Here is a 21,156-nt window from a genome sequence, read left to right as displayed (position 1 = left end):
TTGGCTGCCTTACTTCCCCTGCCTGACTTAAGCCTGAAACAATGATAGAGGGTGGTGCAGCCCTGTGCTGGAAAGGGCGGGTTCCCCGGGCAATCAGGCCTAAGAAAAAATATGTAAAATCCTGTGAAACCTGCTTTGTTTAGAATGCTCTCAATTAAATGATAAGGATCCAAACAAGAAGTGAGTTTATTCCTCAAAGTTTTACAGCTCTTTAGCTATCTGACCCTGACTCAAAATAGGCCCTCAGGTTCCTTGTTATTTGATCCTTACTTCCCGGCAATGAGTAATGAGTTTTACCTGAATTCCTGAGTAAACGAACCCAATCAAAGCCCATTGAGGAAAAGGCTCTTGGTCCTTCTCCTTTGAGAGATCGGCCACCTTTCCTCCCCACACAGATCATGTCTTGGTAGACTTATTCTCATCCGTGGTGGCCGGGGGGGGGGGGGGGGGGCCTGTGGGCAGAGCCCACATCTAGACACCTCACACCCAGGTGGCCCCTGACACCCAAGCCAGCGCAGCCCAGGCAGGCATCAGAAGCCCGTTCTGTCTGTCCTCCTTTCCCAAAGCCCCTTTGGGCCCTCACTAACTTGCTCTTTAATGCTGGGGAAGCCACCTAGCGGGGGCCTCAGTTTCCCGGCCAGTAAATGAACAGGTTGGGGAAGGAAATCTCTGCGGTTTCCTCCTGTTCTCTCGCTGATACTCGGGGGGTGGGAAGGCCCAGGAGCGGGGAGGCACAGGTAAGCCCTGTCCTCCGCAGGCAGCCTTCCCTCCCCGGAGCTGTTTACCAGCGCACGCTGGAGCCCACGCTGAGGACGTCTACCCATGGCTGTGTGAGAAGCCTCCAGAACAAAATCCAGTGACCAGTGTTCCCTCTGTGAAAGAGCCAGCTGGTAGAACTAGGGAGCCCTGAACAGAGGCAAGAGGCCTGAGCTCTGGCCCCTGCTCTGGCCCCGAAGGGCCTGGAGGCCCTCTCCTGGGAAGACTTAACTTCCCTAGAGCTCAGGAAATTTCTGGAATGAACACAGAGCTCTGTGTTCCCTAGAGCTCTGGAAATTTCTGGCATGCACCCTCTGGTGGTCAGAACATGGCCCTACAATGGAAGCCGACTAGGTATTCCACAGGGGGGTGGAAGAGGGGCCGCTGCAGTCCCATCCCCCAAAGTCCTCACTCTGAGGGTCCGGAGGCAGGCCAAGGCCCTCCCCAGTCCGACCTGGGGCTGCGGGAACCACCTTCCGTCTCCAGCAAGAAGAAACAGCACAGAACAACACCCAGGGGAAGGCAGGCCGAGACCAGGGCTGGTGAGAACTCCCGCGGGTTATTAAACACTTTCAGGACCATCTGATTTAAGCCTTCCACCACCATTTTAAGAGGGGCACCCTTATCATCAGCATTTTACAGACGAAGAAACTGAGGCTCAGAGAGGCAGCATCACCTGCTCAAGGTTTCCTGGCTGGTGAAAGGCCGTCTGAGTTCAGGTTCTGCTCGGGTTACAGGGACTGTCCCCGAAGCACTTGAATCACTTGGGTCCCACCCAGAAACCGTGCAACGAGCCAGGTGATTGCTCATGGTCTCTTCTTGCCTTAAAACGATGTGCATTCAACTCCACTGAGGCGAGATCCCCAGTGTCCCTGCTGTGTATCAGGCCCTGTGCTACTGGCCAAAGATGTGACATGAATGCATCACACAGTGGAGGGCTCTGTCGCCTTGTCACCCTCCTTGAAGCATGCTGGGGGCTAAACTGTGTCCTCACCCCTAGCTGGTGTAGCTCAGTGGATTGAGTGCTGGCCTGCAAACCAAAGGGGCGCCAGTTCGATTCCCAGTCAGGGCACATGCCTGGGTTGCTGGCTAGGTCCCCAGTGGGGGGTGCATGAGAGGCAACCACACATTGATGTTTCTCTCCCTCTCTTTCTCTCTCTTCCCCTCTCTCTAAAAATAAATAAATAAATATTTCCTAAACTGTGCCTCTCCCCAATTCATATGCTAAAACCCTAGCCCCAGTGCCTCAGAACGTGATTATAAGTGGAGAAAGGGCCTTCAAAGTGGTGAGTAGGTTAAAATAAGATTGTAAGGGTGGGCTCTCATCCAATCCGACGGGTGCTCTTATGAGAAAAAGCATTTGGAACACACGGAGAGATGGGGATGGCGGGCACACAGGCACAGCGGGAAGACCAGGCGAGGGCGCAGCGAGAAGGCAGAACCTGCAAGCCCAGAGGAGAGGCCTCCGAAGAAACCAAACCTTTCTGTACTTTGGACTTGGACTTTCAGCTCCCGGAAGCAGGAGAAAACGAGTTTCTGTTGTGCAAGCCCGCAAGTCTGCGGCACTTGGTTGTGACAGCCGAGGCCAGACAACAGCGACGGCAAGCACACTGACACTCCGGTCCGTTATATCGGCCGCTCGCAGCAGGAGTCAGGCCCGAGCTCGAATGCCAGCTCTGCTCCTTCCCAAGCGAAGGACCTTGGGCAAATGACCTCTCTGTCTGAGTCTCCCATTTCCCCCCTCCCAGAAGGAGAGAACAATAACCCACCAAGGGATGCTGGGAGAGTCAGTGACAGTGGACGTAAAGCCCCTGGAACAGTGCCTGTGACCCCTGTAGTGGGTGCTCAGTGAACCCTGGCAGTGACCACAACCATTCCAGGTAGTTGACACCCGGAAGGCAGTTATTCATGTTTTCTAATGAGGAAACTGAGGCTCAGAGAGGTTAAGTGACTTGCTCAAGGTCACCCCCAGGGAACCTAGAATTAAGAAGAACAGAACCGGGGGCAGCACTTGATCTTACCAGGGAAAACCAGAGGCCCAGGGGGGCTCTGTGTCTCTCCCACAGACTCCCAGCCAGGCCATCGGTGCAATGGGACTGGAGCCTGTGGCCATTCAAGGCCATTCAAGGCCCCATCCGTACTCCCGCCACTGAGCTATGCTCCCCAAGTATCTCAGATGAAGAGATACAACCCCGCTTCCAGCTTCTTTTCTCTGGACTCCGTCACCGCCCCCCTCCAATCCCACCAATTGTAAACACCGTGTGGAGGTCATGGGAGTGAACGACCCTGAACTTACTCGGGAAATCTTCTTGTGGAATCTTCCGAAACTTTGGGGGGCGCCCAATCCTGGAGAGAGAGGGACCAGGTCCGTGGCGGGGCACCAGCGCCTGGCCTGGCCCGAGAGGACACGAGGCCCCGCACCCTTGCCCTCCGCACCGGCCGTGGTGGCGGGGCTTCTTCCTTAGGGAGAAGCCCGAGAGGTTCCTCTTACGGGCCGAGGCCTCCGAGTCCGACAGCTCCGCCTTCAGCCGGCTCTGGTTCCTCTCAGCCAGCGGGCAGCCCGAGAGGCAATGGTGAGCCGTGAACTTGCCCGTGACGTGGCCAGACCCGTCACAGCCCGGAGTGGGGCACTTGCTGGGGAAGAAGAAGGCATATAAGGTGGGCTGGATCCACTTGTTCCCATTCGGAGAGGGTCTTTCGTGAACCCTGAGGGGCCGCACACAGTAGGTGTAAAACAGACCCTCTCTGTGTGAACAACACCTGAGGGTCTTAGCAGGAACCCATCCCTCACCGGTGGTGGAAGCTGTACTTGGAGGTCCTCGTGGGCGGCAGGCTCCGATAGCTGAGAGGGGGACACCCCCCAGGGGAGGCAGCGCTGGGCTCTCTGGGTCCTGGGGGAGCAGGAAGAAAAGAGTCAGCACAGGGCCCTAGGGCTGGGGCTGGGGTGGGGTGGGGGGAATGGGGAGCAGAGCATAAGGGGTTTCCACAGTGAAGGTCAGCACCGGGCACTGGTCCCCCAGGTACAGGGGCCCTAAGCTAGGCAGTGACACCATCTCCTGCTACTGGGCGTCCGCCCCTCTGTGGGAGTGAGGGGCTTGGCTCTCACACACGTTGGTGAAACCCGCAGGCCGTGCCCTCTGTCCCTTTGGCGGGGGGGGGGGGGGGGGGGGGAGGGGAGATCAACGCAGAGGTGGTATGGGCACAGCAGTGCCTCAGGAGCCCCAACAGGCAGGTTCATGTCATTCTCTGGCTGTGTCCCTGTGTCATCCCCCAGACTCTGGTCATTTCCTTAGGCTCTGCCCATGCTCGGAGACTGATCGAGACAGATCAGCACGCCACCGTGTGAGACAGATGTGGCAGCAGCAGGGAAACAGGGCGGGGGGGGGGGGGGGATCCTGAGGGTGAGAACTGGGGCTGAGTGGTCCACTGATCTGACCTCTGACCCCTGCCTGTGGGGACGGAGACGTTGTTTAACAGAACCAGCACGTCCTCAGCAGATGCCACGCATGCTCTGTGTGGTTCTGCTGGACGCAGAGAGAACTCCCTGGTGTGGAACTACCTCCTGAGCACACGCTCCCAAGTGAGTTTCCCCTTCACACCTCAATACCCCAAACCCAACTGCTTAGTACAGCAGAAACCCCGGGAGCAGGGAAGCAGGAGAAGGCGTGACCTCGAGCACACTGTGGCCGCCACAGCCCTCTGTGTCAGACCTGGGCGTGCTGTCAGGGAGCGGGGGGTACGAGCGTGGGGTAGGGTGAGGCTGAGCCCGAGTAGGGAAGGATGAGGGTGCCCTAGGGGTACGCACGGAGAGGAGGCTGCAGGGGATGCCCTGTCTTGGAGCACCAGCCGGCGGGGTGGATGTCTGGGTGGTCGGCATCGATCCAGAAGTCATAGGCGTGACTCCAGCCATCGAAGTGGAGCTGGGGAGGAAAGGTGGTCAGGTGTTCCTCGTGGAGCCCAAGGCCCTGCCGGCTCCAGGAGGCTCTCCCCACCCCCGGGGCCTGTTAGGAGAAAGATCCTGGACTGGAAGGACCAAGGGGCCAACTCCACAATAATCTCTCTGGGCTGCAACATTTTCCAAGGGCTTCACTCATTGAGTTATGGGCACCTCCCATCAATCCTCACTTAGGACTGGGATTATTAGGCCCATTTTATAGGAAGAATGTTAAGGCTCCGAGAAGGGAAATGACTTGCTCAGGCCCACAAGGGTAAGTCACACATGAGGGTAGAATGAGACCCAACATCTTTGGCCTCAAGTTCAGAGCTCTCTTCACCACAACGTGCAATCTCCCTTACGTCTGGCTCATGCCATGCCCTCGACTTCGAATTGATCTACAGAATTCCTATCCAATCGGTCTGTTCGCTTCCCCAGCCCATGGGGCGGGGGGCTACCTTTACTCGATGGTCCTCCACATCCTCCACACTGGCCACACGGATCAGGGCTGGGTTCCTGCGGTCCACGGCCTCCAGCTTCATGTTGACCAGAAAGCTGTGTGGGGGTCGCTGCAGGGGGACAGCAGCCTTCAGGCCAAGGCCCAGGTCAGCAGTGCCAAGGCCTCAAGAAGGAGGTCCGCACACATGCTGTGCCTGGGAACCTGGGGCCTGCCAAAGGGACGGGGTAGGGGGGCAGGGCCCCATCCTAGCTGGCCAAGGGCTCCGAGCCTTCCTGAGCTCAGTTCCGGGGACAGGGAGAGCCGACTCACCACCTTGAAGGCCCAGGTGGGCACAGCAGAGGCCCCAGTTTCTTCCAGGTATTTCTCCCAGCAGAAACTGTCAGGGTCAGGGTAGTCTGGAGGAGAGGAGGAGAGCAGTGTCCAGCGCCCAGGCACACCGGGAGAGCTCTCTGCCCTGAGGAGGCCCGTGGAGCACCATCTCCCCCCGCATCACCACGGCCAGCTCCTTGCAGGGGGCTCCCGAGGCAGAGGGTGCTTGCGAGCGCCTCACCACCTCCCAGGGTACGGGGCTGTCCAGGAACCCTGGTGCCCACGCCTCTCCACTACCCTGCTGCCCCAGCTCCAGCCCAGCCCCACATGAACCTCTACTGTATGTGGGCCCATGTAACATTCTCTGAAGGGGATGGGTATGCTCTCTTCACTCTGGACTCCTGCACCCTTGCTTGTGGGGGACAGGGTTTATCTAACTTTCTTCTCTTAAACCCCCGCACGATCTGGGTTTGACAGGACTCTCCTAAATTTAAAGGGGTCTCCATTTCCAGGCACAGAAGCTGAGGTTTTCCAGGACACATCTGTCCCCTCACCCTGGCCCCAAAGACCCAGCAAATGAGGTACCGGTACGGGATCAGGGGACAGGGCGGTGGGGCGAGGCCTCACGGTCACCTTGTGGAGGAGTGAGGGGCTTTCCTTGCTTCTGGCACCAGCCCACGGGGTGGATGTAGGGGCTGCTGGGGTCACACCTGAAACCCAAGAATACGCCACTGTCCCACATGAAACTTGGAGGCCCTGAGCCTGCTGTCCTGCAACAGTATGGCGTCAGGGCCCACCCCGATTCTACTTCTTAGTGAGAGTTAGAGCTGCCCAGCTGCTGAGAAAGTCAGAAAACTGTTGCGTGAACTAACAGCTCGAGCACCGCCATCCTATCTAAGGGCGAACCATGACTCTCGGGGATCTGTGCATCTTAACCCTGGTATTTTCAGATGATACCGCTAATGTTGCATTGTGTTATGATATAGATCAAATCCATAGGATGGTCCCTTATTCCCCTAAACATATACTAAGTCCAGGGCTGGGTGGGGACCACACGGTATCTGAGTTTTTGAAGTCTTGCCTCCCGCCCCTGCCACCCGCTCACTACCCCCTCCCGCCCCGGGGGAAGCCTGGGCCCTCCCACTACCAGTAATCGTAAGTGTCGTCCCAGTTGTCGAAGTGCACCAGGAAGCGGCCGCCCACCACGTCGGTCACACTGGCCACACAGACGAGGGATGGGTTCATGCGGTCCACGGCCTCCAGCTTCATGCCCACCTGGAAGCCCAGGGGTGGGGGAGTCTGGGGGCAAGAGGAGGGGCTGCCATGGCCAAGCCAGGCAGGCTCGTGCTAGCCGGGAGCCCACCAGCAAGGGAAGGAGTGGCTTCCCTAAGGGTCATGCTGGGGGCTGGGAGGTGGGAGAAATGGGCAGAATCACAACCCCCAGCCCAGAGTCACTCAGAAACTTCTGGCCTCCCAGGTACAGCCAGAGGAAGCTTCCCTGTGGCAGAAGATGAGTGACTGGCAGGAGGCTACACATTCACCCGAAGAGCGTGCCAGGCTGAGCGCAGCCTCCCTTACCCTGCGAGACAGCTGTCATCATCCCCATCTGGTAAGTTAGGTAACTTGCCCAGGACCACTGTGCTAGCCAATGGTGGGGAGAACCCCCTCAGTCACTTGGGAACCTGCGAGTAAGGTCTCTGGGGGCTGGACTGGAGTGGGCAGTAACTGCCCGAACAGCATGGCGGGATCCCAGGCCCAGGGAGACCCTGGACTTTGGATATGGTGATATTTTTAATGGGGGTTCCTTATATCTCTCAGAGCTTTTGCTTGGGATTAGGAGATCTTGAACTGCTGGGTGCAGCTGCCAGCTGCCTTGAACAGAGCAAAAGACAAGGGGTGAGTCTGTTGGGCCTAAAGGCAAGAGCCTTGATGTCGGGCAGAGAGAAGGAAAAAGCAGCTCCCGGGACAGAGGCTTGGACCGCGCACCAAGAGCTACAGAGCAAACCAGAGCGGGAGACAAGAACGGCGACCTCTCCAAGTGCAGGCTGGGTGGGGCACCAGGGCCTCCAAGGGGGTGCGTGGAGCAGAGGATTTCTGTCGAGGGAACTGGGAGACAACCTATGCCCGGCTTCCTCCTCTGGTCGTGGCCTCGCCAGCGTGCCCCTCCCATTTGGTAGGAGAGGCCGGAACAGAGCTGAGAGTACCGGTAGACAGGCTCTTCCTCAATAAGTCAGACACACCCTGGGCCAGCTGCAGCGCCTCTGTCCCCAGGGCAGGTGTCCACTCTGGCTGAGGGGCACTCACGTGGCTCTGGCTCACAAACAGGTGCTTGGGGGCAGCCTGAGCTCTTGTGCCGCGCAGGTACTGACTCCAGCTGAACTCCTCCTCCTTGTAACCTAGGCCCCTCGAGGGGGGGGGACGAACAGAGCGCCGTGCAGAGGCTGGGCTGCAGCGAGGGCACCCCACACTAAAGCAGCAGAATTGGGCAGGCCTGAGAACCCCACAACCCTCGAGAGCCTGACCGGGGACCCCCTGCCGAAGCAGGACACAACCCGGGTGGACTCTCAGAGGGTGAGGGCAGAGCATAAGCCTTGGGGCCAAGACATAGCAGGAGGTGACGCGGAGAGGCTGGCTGTGCAAGGGGGCAAAGGCAGGGGGACCTCGGGGAAGAAGGGGTGGGTCGCAGGGCTGCTGCCTCCCATGCCAACCCAGCTAGGCCTCACCTTTGGGGGGCTGCAGCTTGTGCCCAGTCTTCTCGAACCAGCCAGCAGGGTGGATGTCAGGGGAGTTGGCATTGACCCAGAAGTCATGGCATTCGGCGTACCCATCAAAGTGCAGACGGAGACGGTAGCCGCAGACCTGGCTCCACGAGGGGGGACCACAGGGACTTTGATGCCAGCAGACGCCCACTCCCTTGCCCTCACCTCCCCCCCACCCCGGCCTAGTCATCTCAGGGGCTCCAATGCTGGCAGGCACCCCACCTCCCTTTGCTCCCAGGTTTCTCCCCATCCTGAACCTTGCCCCATACCCTCCTATCCTGCAATAGGGACAGCTCACGTACTCGTGAGCCCTGAGTTCCGGGTTCAAGACAGGCACGTTCTGTGGCAGCCTCCTGCCCTTCAAGACCTAGCCAGAGTGCCAAGGGGACTTCCCAGGGCTCAGGCCTGCTCGGGGCTCTGGTGACCTTTTCTTCTGCTCCCTTCTCTCACTGCTCCCCACTTGCACACTCTGTTCTGGCCTCCCTGAGCTAGTGGCAGCCCCTGGAATGTGTGGCCCGCATTCCACGTCCCAGAGCGGTTGCTCACTTTGCTGCCGCCACTGCCCAGGACACCCTAGTCATGCACAGTCGTCTCTCCAGCCTCAGCAAGGGAGGCCCTTCCTGTGAGAAGCTTCTCCTGCCCCCTCAGCGCTTCTCTGCACACGTCTGCCCCACACCTGTGGCCTGTCGCTGGTATGTTCACCTGGCTGACTCCCACACAACAGTGAGCTGCTGGAGGACAAGGACCTGGTTGGATTCACACCAACCCCCTGCCCTCAGGACATCCGCAAGCTCCCCCAGCACTGCATACCCACCCACTCAGGACCATCACCACCCCTCACACTTTGGAGGTTTTTGTTCAGTTTTTGGCTTTCTGTGTGTTCTGCCTTAATCCCCCCCTAGACTACGTGCTTTCTGAGGGCCGGTCAGTGTCTCCCCGATCTGAGTCCAGGCCCCCGGGGCCCTGGACAGGCTCCGTCCATCTATCCTGAGAGACGCCATCAGAACAGTGGTGAGCCCCCGCTCACCTCGGCCACGGTGAGGATGAAGTACATGGATGGGTGCTGAGGGTCGATGCCTTCCAGCTTCATGCCCAGTCTGAAGCCATTCTTGTTATGGGGGACCACCTGGTACTGTCAACGCACAGATTGGAGAGGACCCAGCTTCCATCCAGCCTTATCCTTGCCTAGCGGGCTTGGGGTGAAGGAGCTCCTTTAGGCCCCACCCACCTGGGACTACCAAAGGGACAACTTCTTTGAGGTCTTTAGTGCAGTGGGACAGAATGGCCCTCAGGTCCCTTGAAAAATGTGGGCTGAGTCAGGGCTGGACTTAAGGGTTCCCTTGCACCCGAGTCATTGCAAAATCAACACACAGAATTGAGTAGCAGGCGCCAGAATTCCAAAGTCTGCAGGCCCAGTCCTGGGTGCGCCTGGGTTCCACCTCTCAATTTCTTCCCACCCTGGACATCTCTTATAGTGGACTCTTTTCTACTCTGGGCCCCTAGTCAGTGCCTCCCCTTTCCATCCTGACAGTCCTTTAGGGGATGTCAGACACAGAAAACACCAGGAGGCCTGAGTTGCATGGTGAGTCCCCTGACTGCAAATACAAGCATTTCCTAGGCAGAAATTGTCCCACTCACGTCCTGGAAGAGGCTGACCGGGGCGGTGATGGCCTTCTGCTCCTCAAGGTAGGACTCCCACGACCAGCCTTCCTTCTTCTCCTCTGGCACTGTGGACAGGAGACAGACGGGGGGGCAGGGAAGAGTGGAGATGGTCATACAGAGAAGGCCCGAGAGCCAGAGCCGACTACGTGTGACCTTTGTTCCATTTTTCTTAGAACCGAAGGGTCAGAATGGGGGCCAAAACGGCAAGGTCAGACCAATGGCGAGTACAGACTTGCTCAGACCACCAGAGGGAAACAATGCCACGTGACACCCAAGCCTTCGGTTACACCCAAGCCTTCGGTTACGGAGCCTGGCGGTGAGGCCTACTTACTTACAAGGAGGTGGAGGATAAACAAACACACAGTATTGCCCCCAATAAAGAACACACATATAGTAATACACAAAGCATAAACATTGTTTCTCTTTTTTTTAAAGGGTCTCTTGTGTCCACTTTTTGTTATTAAAGTATTTATTTATTTATGTATAGAGAGAGGCGAAAGGTGGGAGAAAGAGACGGAGAGAAACAGTGATCAGTTGCCTCTCTCACACCTCCAATTAGGGACCTGGCCCGCAACCCAGCCATGTGCCCTGACTGGGAATTGAACCAGCAGCTTTTCAGTCTTCAGGCTGTCACTCAGTCTACTAAGCTGCACCAGCTGGGGCATAAACACTGTTTTTCTCTCTTGTTCTTTCTCTCACACACACTAACTCATGCTCACATATATGTGGACAACACACCATCTCAGTGGTAATCTACACTTTCAGTCTCACACATCCAAGTGTGTAAACACATGTCACATGGATATATAAACACGCCGGTCACCATACCGGGCTGGCTGCCGCTCCACTCCTCACTCTCTGGGGTGCTGGCAGGGGGTTGTGCCTCTGGAGCCTTTCCTTCTCGCTTCTCCTGTGGAAGGCAAGCCTGGCTCCAGCTTCTTGTCCTCATGGGTTTGGGACAAGCCCCAGTCGCTATTCCTGGCCCGTGCCTGGCTCTCTGACCACATGGTGTTTTGGCCCAAACAGGTGAAATTTCTCATAGGTCACCAGCAGGACAACAGCTCCAGCCGACAACGCCCCACCAGCTGGGTCCAGACTCACATGAGTAGCCACCCCCCCCCCCACCCGCCACACCCCAGCTACACAACCCGACTACAGTTCTCTTCGTTCTCAGGTGGAGAAACAGGATGCACACACCTGCCCTGTGCTCATTTTGCCGGCCCCCTGGAACTTCTTACCCTGTCTTTTCCTGCTTCCCTGCAAATACAGCCCTGTGCTCCCGGGCCACTGGCCTAGTGCCTGGGTTCCAGCGACAGAGCTCTCCATCTGACCACACCGCTGTCTTGGGTGCTGGTCCATGTGCGTGTGTTTTAGCCCCGAGGCTGGACTGAGATGGGAGCTCCAGAGAAGTGGGAGAGTGTTTATTCACCCGCCTCCAGCCAGGTACGGGACCTGACTCAGGATGGGACCCTAAAAGATGAGTGAGTCTTCGCTGGCCCAGCCCCATGACCTGGACTAATGGAGAGGATAGTGGGAATTGAGGGATAGCCTCTAGCCTCCCTCCCCTTCCCTGGCACTGGCCTCTTCCTACCATGGCGTCTGCCTCCAACTCCTCCTCTGATGGGCTCTGGTATTCCCTGTGCTTCCTCTTCTTCATGGGTTTGTGGAGCTCAGAGGTGCTGGTGCAGGAGGACTTCTGGCCTGAGGAGTTCTCCACTATGACTGACCTGAGGGAGCGGCAGCTGAAGGAAAGAACCAGCGACGACCCACCGGGCACCACCCAGGCCCTCTCCTAGGCCATGAACAAAAATGGGGCTTTGGGGCCCCAAAGCAGAGCAAGTAGAGAGGTACGCCCTGATCCTTACCGCTCCTGGAAGAGCTGGGGACAGCCACCACTGGAGGAACCAGGATCCGGACAGGAGCCTAGCTGAGGCTCACACACCTGGCACTGACAGGGGCCATCATCCTTTGGGGGGTCCTGAGAGAGATCTTCTGGAGGGTCCTGAGGGAGGTCCGCTGTGGAGGCCAAAGGGGCCTCAGGCCACCTACCCCATCCTAGCCACATCCAGGCTCCTCCCACTTCGGAGTCCAGGCTTCTAGAAGCCCTTCCTCCACCTAGGTCCCACCTCCTCGGGCTCCCCTACCGGGCAGCCCCCACCCCGCCCCACCCCACCTCCCAGGCTTCTGCATCTTAGGACTAACCCCTGGGCGCACCTGCAGGCACCCGGGCCTCAGGCCGGACCTTGGCTCCTTAGGGAGCTCCACCCGCGCAGGGGCCCAGCCCCGGGCCTAGGGCTCCTACCCGGCTGCAGAGTGCCCGCATCGCCACCTCCCGCCGGGGCCTCGCCAGCTTCGTACTCGGCCACATCTTCCCGCCGCAGTTCCGGGCTTGGGGGCTGCTCGGCTCCCACCATGTTCAGTGGCGGGTACTCGCTTATCCGGAACTGGAGCGCGGTAGGATCTCAGGATGGCGATTCCGGTACCGGCCCTCGACCCACCTCCAGTCTGCACTGTAAGCTCTCCCACCGTCTTACTCAAGCCACGCCCCCAGCAGCTCACTGGACACCGCTTTTGGGTGCCCCACCCCTAAGCCACGCCCTCAGACTCCTGCAGGCCTCGGCCCCAGGGCGCCTCACTGCTAGCCTTTCCCCTAAAGCTTCGTCCCTGAGCACCCTTCTCCAAGCCACGCCCCCAGAGACAGTCTCCACGAATCTCGTCTCTAGGACCCCTTGAGTGTCGAGCTCAGAGTGCCTCCAAGCCACATCCCTAGATCCCTTACTCAAAGCCACACCCACCCACCGAGTCCTGCGTCTCCGCCAGCTATCCCCCACTTTCCACCTCAGGCCCCGCCTCCCAGCCTGCAGGCCCCACCCCGCAGCTGCGGCTGTCTGGGCCCGCCAATCCCCAGAGACACTGACCCTCAGGCCGCTCCCAGGAGGCGGGGCCTCGGCCTCGGTCCACTCCAGAAGCCGCACAGTGCTGGCGCTGGAGCTGGCTCCCGGCCCCGCGCTTAACTGCGGCAGAACGGTGGCAGTGACAGGTACGCTGCCTGACACTCGTTGCGGGGCGCCCACATGGATCGGCTCCCGCGGAAAGCAGGACACATCCAGAGAACTGCTGGGCAGGCCAAGGGTGGCAGAGCTGGCTGTGAACAGATACAGGAACAGACACGACACAGGTGAGCCCGGTGGCTCTGCCCCAATCCCACCATGCATGTGTGATGGCAGGTGAAAAGTATCACCTCTCCCCAGGACCCACACCTGCTTTGGCAGATATGGGAATGGTCCTCCTCCCCAGACCCCTGCTTTGGCCCACCTGGAATGATGAAGGCAGTGGAGGGCAGGTGAGGGCCGGAACCTGGGCTGTCTCTGGCCACCAGGTGCACGCTGACCTCCCCTGTGGACGGCCCCTTCAGTGTCCTCAGCATCTCCATTTCAGCATGCCCCTCCATCCTGGTAGGCCTACATTCAGAACACAGCCCCCAGGTGATCAGGGAGGGAAGGGGCTTCCTTGAGGAGCTGCCCACCTTCAGAGAAAAGCGTAAGCCCCAAGGGGAGTACATGGTGTCTTAGGAACCGAGCACCAAGTCTGGCTCCCAGCTGTAACCAGGTCAGCCAGCTGAGGGCTCTGGCCAGGCCCTGCACCCCGCCCCCCCCCAAGTCTCCTAAGACGAGCGTGTGTGAGGGTGCTTTGTATTTATAAACCGTGACATGGAGAACTGACTCTGGGGAGTATGTTTCCAGCCGAAGTTCTGTCTGGCCAGCTGTCTTGATGACAGAACCCAGGCCAAGTCCAAACCCCCCTCTTTCTCAGCCCCCACCTCCAACCCCACTGGAATCACTTCTCCGCCTAGGGTTTTGGAACCCTCAAGCACAAGGTTGTCCCTCATTGCCCAGGTCCGTTTCCCCAGGAGGCGATCTTTCCTGATCATGTTCTCTTAGGACCCCTGTCCACCACTTCTGTCCAAGCAGGAGTGGCCCCTCAAACATCTCTTGAACAAATTCCCACATCTGAAGAGCAAAGAGGCAGTGTATGAGAACCCCGGCAGTGCATGCTTCCGCCTTAATGAAGCAAGGGCAATACTGGCATTAAGGAAGAGGTGGCTAAACAGATGAATATAGGGGAAAGAAGACCTAGTGACATAACAGATATGCTGAATACCTATCATCTTAACTCCTAAAATGTGTTGTCCACTCTCCTACACATCCTACCAACACCGTCCAGCAGAATTTTGTGATGATGGAAATGTCTGACATAGTAGCCACTAACCCATGTGGTTACCGAGCACTTGAAAAGTGGCTAGTGTGACGTGAGAAATGGAATTTTAAATCTTATTTAATATGAACTTAAATAACCACAGAGGCCATAGTTATTGTACTGGAAAGCGCAGCTTTATACATATTTCGGTTGCCGGTTGGCTCTGTCTTCTAAACACACCGCAAAGTCTGACCGTTTCTCTCCATCTCTTTTGCCACTGTGCTAGTCCCCACCGCCATCAGCTCTCCTTGGACTTCAGAAACTGCCTCCTAACCCATTTGCCTTTCTTCCTCTCCTTCCCCCTCCAGTCTGTTCTCCAGTAAGAGAAGGCTTTTAAACTGTGAATGACATAATTTCCCTACCCAAAATTCTTCCCTGGCTTTTCACTGTCCTTGTAATAAAATCGAAGTGCTTTACCCTATAGAATTTAGCCCATTTTCCTCTCTGACCTAATCCTCCACTCTCGACAGACTCTTGTTTTCTTCTATTGCTTCACATATGTTCCCCACTCAAAGCCTTTGCCCTTGCAGCCCTTGCCTGAAATGCTCTTCCCCACGCTCTCTGCTTGGCTGCCTTCTTCCCATCCTCCAGGCCTCAGCTTAGTGGTCACCTCATCAAAAGAGGTCTTTTTTTTTGGACCTCTCAAAGTAGCAGCCCACGCCTCACCCCTTCTCATGACCGCTTATCTCATTATTGTGTTAATTTCCTTCATTATAATCAATAATAATGATCTTCATTTACTCATTTGTGTTTGATCAGTCATCGGCACATACATGTAAGTTCCATGAGGGCAAAGGTGTTTTCTGTCTCGTTCACTTCTTTTATCGCCAGCACTGAGCATGGTGCCTGACACACAGTAGGTACTCAACAAGTATTTGTGTTAGATTTCAGCCATTTCAACTTGTTAAATACAAAAGTACTGGGTTTCCCTGGCCACGCAGCTCAGTTGGTTAGAGCCTTGTCCCAATACACCAAGGTTGCAGGTTGGATGCCTTGTCAGCGCACATATAAGAATTAACTGAGGAATGCATAAATAAGTGGAACAACATCTCTTTCTCTCTCCCTTGCCCTGTCTCTGTAAAATTGGTAAGTAATGTATTTATTTTTATCCTCACTCGAGGACATTTGTTTCATTGCTTTTAGAGAGAGAGGAAAAGGGAGAAGGAGAGGGAGAGAGGGAAAGAGAGAGAGACATTGATGTGAGAAAGAAACATCAATCTGTTGCTCGCACATGCCCTGACCAGGAATCGAACCTGTGAGCTTTTGGCCTACAGGACGATGCTCCAATCAACTGAGCCACATGGGCCAGGACCAAAATATTGACTAAATAATTTTTTAAAAAGCCACTGTGTTGATACCTGGTTGCTTTAAGGTGTTAGCGGTGCTTGACAGTGGCTTCTGGCTCCAGGTTAAAGGAAAGAACGTGGACCTAGACTTAAGACAGAGTTAAGACATTTGACTCTTGGGTCCACTACTTAACACTTGTGACTCTGAGTAAGTAGCTTAACCTCTCTCAGCTCAGGTTCCTCCTGTGTAAAATAAACCTGGTAATGGCGTCCAACTAAAGGGCTTCGGTAAAGATTAAATGTAAAAATATGTGATATCTTGATAGCAAAAGGCCTTCAACAAATACTAATCCACTCCCTTTTAACAGAAATTCCAGGGACCTTTGTAGCTTCTGGCCAATAAATGCAGGCTACTTGTTCACAAAGTCAGCTCACAATGGTCGCTGTCTCTCCCGCCCTCCCTCCTGCTGTTCTTCTGCATTTATTTTCCAGCTGTTCCTCCATAAAATACAGAGTCTACTCTCCATAACAGAGAGTGCATAATCAGGTAGGCAAAAGTGAGATGTGTAGCCTGATTGAGGCAACATTCAGACCGAGGTTTGTTTTCTCCTGTTATAATTACAAAACAGAATTCCCTGAATTTCATTTCCAATTATTTCACTCTGCACAGATGACAGACTTGTGCCATTGAAGTTATTTTCAACAGAGTCAGTCCCTTTATTCAGAATGTTGTCAGTCAATAAGAGTGCCTGTGGTCGCACTTGAAAGAACTCCATTCTGTTTCGCACCTGTCGGGTGTTTCAGGGCTATCGATGAAGAGTGGCCGAGAGGACAGCCCATGTATTCATGCACGCTGCCTTTTCCGCAGCCCTCACTACAGGGCCAGCTTGGTGTCAGCACGGTTCTGTGCTCTGGAAACACAGTTTCGAGTAAGACCAACTACTCTCACGAAGCTTACATTCTGGAAATAAGGGATGAAGTCGAGGCTGGAGGGAGAAATTTGAAAACCATCATGAAGGGATGGCCCTGAAAACCTCAGGACTGAGAATAAAGAAAAAGGTGGGCATGGAGCTCACCAAGATTTATAGGTTGTGAAGTGGGAGATCTAAGAAAAGAGACTTAGAAGGAGTCTGCAATGAGGTGACAGGGCACTCAGAAGAGTCTGGGCTTTGGGGGAACACAGGAGGCCAGTTTTCAGGAAGGCGGGACTGGTCAGCAGTCTCAGATGCCACTGACAGATCAAGTCAGGTGACGGCTAAGACCTGACCATTTGAGCATTAAGGGGGTCAGCAGAAACCTCGACAAGAGCCATTTCAGAAGAGCTGTGGACACAGAAACCTGATCAAAGTGGGTGCTAAAGAGAAATCATTCATTAGTTTGATATTTATTGAGCACCTACTACGTGCCAGGCACTGTCTGGGTAATGCAGATTCGTCAGTGAACAAGACAGACACCTCTCCCACAGAGTCCACATTCCAAGGGGGAAGCTGACGACAGGACTGGTCTGTGTACAGGGGAACAGAGAGGGTGAGGCAGTGGGGCTGACAACTCTTTCGGCAGCTGGAGTGTGAAGGAGAGCATGGCAGTGGGGCTTGGTTTGTGGACAGTGACGTGGTCCCAGGAAGAGAGGTTTTTTTTTTTGGTTTTGCTTTTAAAAATAGGAAATGTTACAGCATGTTTGTAGCTGATAAAAATGAGCCTATAGAGAGGAAGAAACTGGCAGCGCAGGAGAAAAGGAGCAATTCTAGAAGACAAATCCTTGAATGTGCAGGAGGGAAGAGGATCATCCAGGGCACCTGTGGTGCTGGGACCCATCACTGTAGCCGTGGGCTCCTGACGAGTGAGTGGCACGTACCATCTCTGTGTTCTTCCTCCCTAACTAGACCAGTACCTTTTCCGAGGCCTGGGACTGTCCTCTCTATGATTGAATTCACCCCTCCTTTACCAATACTACCCCTACGTTTGCAGCTTACACAGCATTTTCATAAGCGTTGTCCCACTAGGTCCACACAGCAGCACCACTGGTCAGGCGTGGCTCCCAGGCCTGAGCCGGGTGCAGGGAGTCTGTCTCCACTCCTACCCCTGCAGCCGGGTCATACCTTCAGAACCCCACTTCTGTGGCTTCTGCACATGCTGTTCCTTCTGCTTGGTACCTTTCCACATCCCAGCTTTCAGGAAAATTCTTAGTCACCCTTCAAGATGCAGCTTGACTGACTCCCAGAATCTACCCTCCGAACAAAGTGAAATCACTCTGTCTCCTGTGCTCCATGCCACCACAGTCTAACTGTGCATTAACTTCTCCTTCTCCCCCAGAGACAGAACAAGCCACCCAGTGTGCAAGGAGCCCGATCCAGCAATCGCACTCCACAAATAGTCACTGAATGAATGATTCACAGACGTGGGGGTGAAGAGCGGCCAATGACAGAAGAAACAAATGGTACTGAAATCCATAAATGGCTTAGCCATTCTTGCCTTGGGGACGAGAATACTACTTCTCCTTCTGTGCTGCTCAGAGGCTGGGGGGGGGGGGGAGGAAGGGGGAAGTCCCAGCTATCGTGAAGGCTGTCATTGGTAGCCCTCAGCTGTCAGCTTCTCTGGGAATTGCCCTCCGCCAGCCAGCGGAGCTGCCTCGCCCAAGTGCCCTCTCCTGGAAGGAGCTCTCCAGTGGACTAGCTGATACCGGGTATAAAGGCCCCGCCCCCTTGCCTCAATTTGGGACAACTCTGCAAGGCCGTCTCGGCCCCAGGGCTTCCCTAGGGACCGGCTGCGGCCTCTGTGGAACCTGCACCGCAGTTCAACTTCTTTGCCCAGCCACCCGGCTGTCCTCCGTCCTCTATGGGCGATATTCCCCAGGGCACCCCAATAAACCTACACTCAAGCCTCCCTCCGGAGTTTGTTACCAGGGAACCCAGCCTAAAACAACTGTGGCCCCTCAGCCCGGAGCTGTGTCTGGCACATAGCAGGTGCTCAATAAATATTTACTGAATGAATGTGCTGTGCTCATTTTCTCACGGTCTGTCTGTCGGCCAACTTTCCCCCCACACCTTACCCCTTCAAGGCCTCCTCATAAACTCGTATACAACAGACGCTCAATAAATGCCCTCGCTCTAGGTTTGGGGGTTGGGAGCTAGCGCCCCAAACGGATACCCTGGACGCATCCGGGGAGCCCGCGGGGATGGAAGCCGGTTCCAGGGTTTGGAGCCCGCCGCCCGCCTTCCTCCCGAGTCCTCCCGGGACTGGTATAGCCGGCGGCGGCGAGCAAGCAAGCGGGGTGGTCACTGACCCGTCAGCCCCGCAGGACGATTATTTTTAAAAACGCCAAAATGGCGGAATTCTTTTTATTCTTTCCCTTTACGGCAAAAATAATAATTATCCAATTTTCCATTATAAAACCCAGAAATGAACCGAAGGAAAAGAGAAAGTTTGCCAAATGACCCATTTCTTAAGAAAACCAAAACCCCGCCCTCTACTACACCCTTCCTTCTATTAATGAAAAACTCTTAATTAATTGCATTTCTCTATAAACCAAGCCTCCTCTCTCCCAGCCTGCAGATCGCGGCCCGCAACAGCGCGGCGGACGCCTTCCAGCCCCGCACCCGCCGGCCCTCCGCACTCCGCGCCCAGACCCCCTTTGGCTCCCGCTCTTCCGAACCTCCTCCCCAGCCCGTGCCCCACGCTGGAGGCGCTGGGAAGGAGCAGCACGCCCGGCCCGCACACCAGGGCCCTCGCCGTGCCCGTGCGGGGTAGGATCCGGTTGCGCACCCCGTGGTCCGAGCCACTGGCCTGCGGTCTCCCTACCTGCGAGGCCAGCCTGTGGCCGCCCAGCGCCGAGCTACGGTCCGAGCCCTGCGCGGCACGCGCCTGCGCGCACTGGGGGGCGGGCCCACCTCCCTGCAGGATGCGGACGCGGACCCCACACGGCACTGGTTTGGGTGTCGCTGGCTCCCTGTTGGGCAGCACCTGCGCCCTCTTCTTGCCTTCCTGAGAAGCCTGTCCGTGTGGGCCTTCCCCCCCACCCCGGGCTGGACTGTTGCGTGGGCGAGGCTGATTCGAGATTCTTTCTGCCACCCACAGCCAGCAGCGCGCAGTGGGGCGCACGGACCACCAAGCTGGAAGAGTCTGGTGGTCTGGCCCCAGGCTGAGAGGGACAGTACTGTCAGGGACGGTAGCCGAGGCTGCATTCCTGCAAGCATCCTGGCCGTGTCGCTGCGCTGTCCAGCGCCTTCCCACCACTTTTGCCCCCTCACCTGCAGAATGGGAACCGAGGAGCACGTGCTGAAAGGGCCCCGGGAGAGGTGAACGGCTGTGCGACTTAAGGAAAGGAGGCCCCGCGCGTGGTGGGTTCTGACCCTGGCTCTGCTTCAGTTGAAGAGGGCATTAAGCCACTCCTGCGTTTGGATAATTCCACTGCCATTGGCTTAGAGTGTGACCTGGGGCCCATCACTTTATTCTCCTGGTCCTCCAATTCTCCATTTGTAAAAACTGTCGCCTACTTCCTGGCACGTGGTTGTTTTCATAGTCGTTCCTGTTTTGATGATGCCTCTAGCGAGTCACTGCTCCTCCCGGCTTCAATTCCCTTGGTTAACTAGTCAAATCTCCCGATTCCTGTGGCACAAAATACCTGTCACAGCTGTAACCTCACCCAGATTTGAGTCATTCGAGGGGTTAAAAACTGCAAACTCCAAGAAAGGAATGGAACATTAGTCTTTTGTATCCCTAGCACCCAGCGCAGAGCTGGGTGCTGAGTGGGTGCTCAAAAAATATCTGTTGACTAAATGATGCATTGCATGTAGCTGAAAACAGCACTTCTCGGTACATTCCAGAGCCCCAGCCCCCTCCCCCACACCAATGACCTAATCGAATCCCTTCAGGTCGTGGCCAGAGGTCCAACCTCCAGACTCCTGACTTCAAGCCCACATGAGAGGCATTGTTCCTGATTAACCATAGGCAAATGTCCCAAATTTTTATAGTCATCAGGTTTAAAGGTATGCAGCATTGAACTATTCTGGTTGCTACACCAGTTTGTGTGTGTGTTCTTCCTCGCTGCCGTGTCAGTTTTTGATCACATCTCATATTATTGGGAAGAGGATTGCATCAGTGGAGGATGCTGGTTGCCATAACAATAGGTTTCTTTTTACACACCAAGGTACCCACCACCAACCGCTCATTTTTCTCTCATCTCTACTCAGACCGCTTGTTCTGGATTCCAGAGCATTGATTTTAGGTTTTCGGATGATTAAAAAGTGAGCGGTGAAGCTACACAAACAGACGGCTTCTCAACAACGTGCATCCTTGAGGCAGTGATAAAGACAGGCTAGTGGAATCTGAGCTGGGGGATCCTGGAACGAACACGGGCTTGAGTTGCTGAGAGATTCTTTTTCTGCTCATTAACAGTATGTTGGTCTTCTCACCTTTGGTGGGTTTGCTTGCTTGAACATCTTCTGGGATGCAGAGACCCTCCCAAGATGACGTGATTTGGGGAAGGTACTGCCTTTGATACAGTTAGTTTGCTCTGCTGGCCCTGGGTGCCCTTGGCAGTGAGTGAACAAGTCCAATCCTTTCCTCAAGTCACAGCCCCTTCTACAGGTTAGTTGCCCCCAGTGTCTTCCCCAAGTTAATCCCCTAATCAAGAACGGACTCAAATTTACAAAAATTTATCGATGACTAGAAACACTGAGAAAACTTTTTGTGTAAGCAGCCCACACCTTTCTCTTCCTACAGATTTTAATTCGT

At 55.7% G+C, this 21,156-nt stretch overlaps 1 protein-coding gene across 3 annotated transcripts in view; it reads right to left on the bottom strand.

Annotated features, from left to right (window-relative positions):
* L3MBTL1 (L3MBTL histone methyl-lysine binding protein 1) overlaps nucleotides 1–20,427 on the bottom strand; it is a 28,288-nt gene extending 7,861 nt beyond the window's left edge. The window contains exons 1-19 of one of the 3 annotated variants that reach the window (XM_036009850.1): nucleotides 19,222–20,427; nucleotides 13,196–13,341; nucleotides 12,799–13,025; nucleotides 12,183–12,324; nucleotides 11,746–11,896; nucleotides 11,472–11,622; nucleotides 10,709–10,790; nucleotides 9,857–9,945; nucleotides 9,246–9,350; nucleotides 8,183–8,318; nucleotides 7,764–7,855; nucleotides 6,607–6,758; nucleotides 6,093–6,169; nucleotides 5,460–5,545; nucleotides 5,149–5,259; nucleotides 4,562–4,676; nucleotides 3,548–3,647; nucleotides 3,193–3,390; nucleotides 3,053–3,102 (exon numbers count right to left, since the gene is read on the bottom strand). In XM_036009850.1, the coding sequence (XP_035865743.1) occupies nucleotides 3,053–3,102; nucleotides 3,193–3,390; nucleotides 3,548–3,647; nucleotides 4,562–4,676; nucleotides 5,149–5,259; nucleotides 5,460–5,545; nucleotides 6,093–6,169; nucleotides 6,607–6,758; nucleotides 7,764–7,855; nucleotides 8,183–8,318; nucleotides 9,246–9,350; nucleotides 9,857–9,945; nucleotides 10,709–10,790; nucleotides 11,472–11,622; nucleotides 11,746–11,896; nucleotides 12,183–12,324; nucleotides 12,799–13,025; nucleotides 13,196–13,341; nucleotides 19,222–19,616 (2,605 nt within the window). In that variant the 5' untranslated portion in view covers nucleotides 19,617–20,427. Of the gene's footprint in view, nucleotides 1–3,052; nucleotides 3,391–3,547; nucleotides 3,648–4,561; nucleotides 4,677–5,148; nucleotides 5,260–5,459; nucleotides 5,546–6,092; nucleotides 6,170–6,606; nucleotides 6,759–7,763; nucleotides 7,856–8,182; nucleotides 8,319–9,245; nucleotides 9,351–9,856; nucleotides 9,946–10,708; nucleotides 10,791–11,471; nucleotides 11,623–11,745; nucleotides 11,897–12,182; nucleotides 12,325–12,798; nucleotides 13,026–13,195; nucleotides 13,342–19,221 lie in introns of all 3 variants that reach the window. The other 2 variants (XM_036009851.1, XM_028524363.2) reach the window with 2 other exon arrangements.
* Nucleotides 20,428–21,156: the final 729 nt, after the last annotated feature.

The sequence above is a fragment of the Phyllostomus discolor genome, chromosome 9 (genome assembly GCF_004126475.2).
Source record: "Phyllostomus discolor isolate MPI-MPIP mPhyDis1 chromosome 9, mPhyDis1.pri.v3, whole genome shotgun sequence".
NCBI classification, from domain to species: Eukaryota; Metazoa; Chordata; class Mammalia; order Chiroptera; family Phyllostomidae; genus Phyllostomus; species Phyllostomus discolor.
This window is presented reverse-complemented; position numbering and strand designations above follow the sequence as displayed.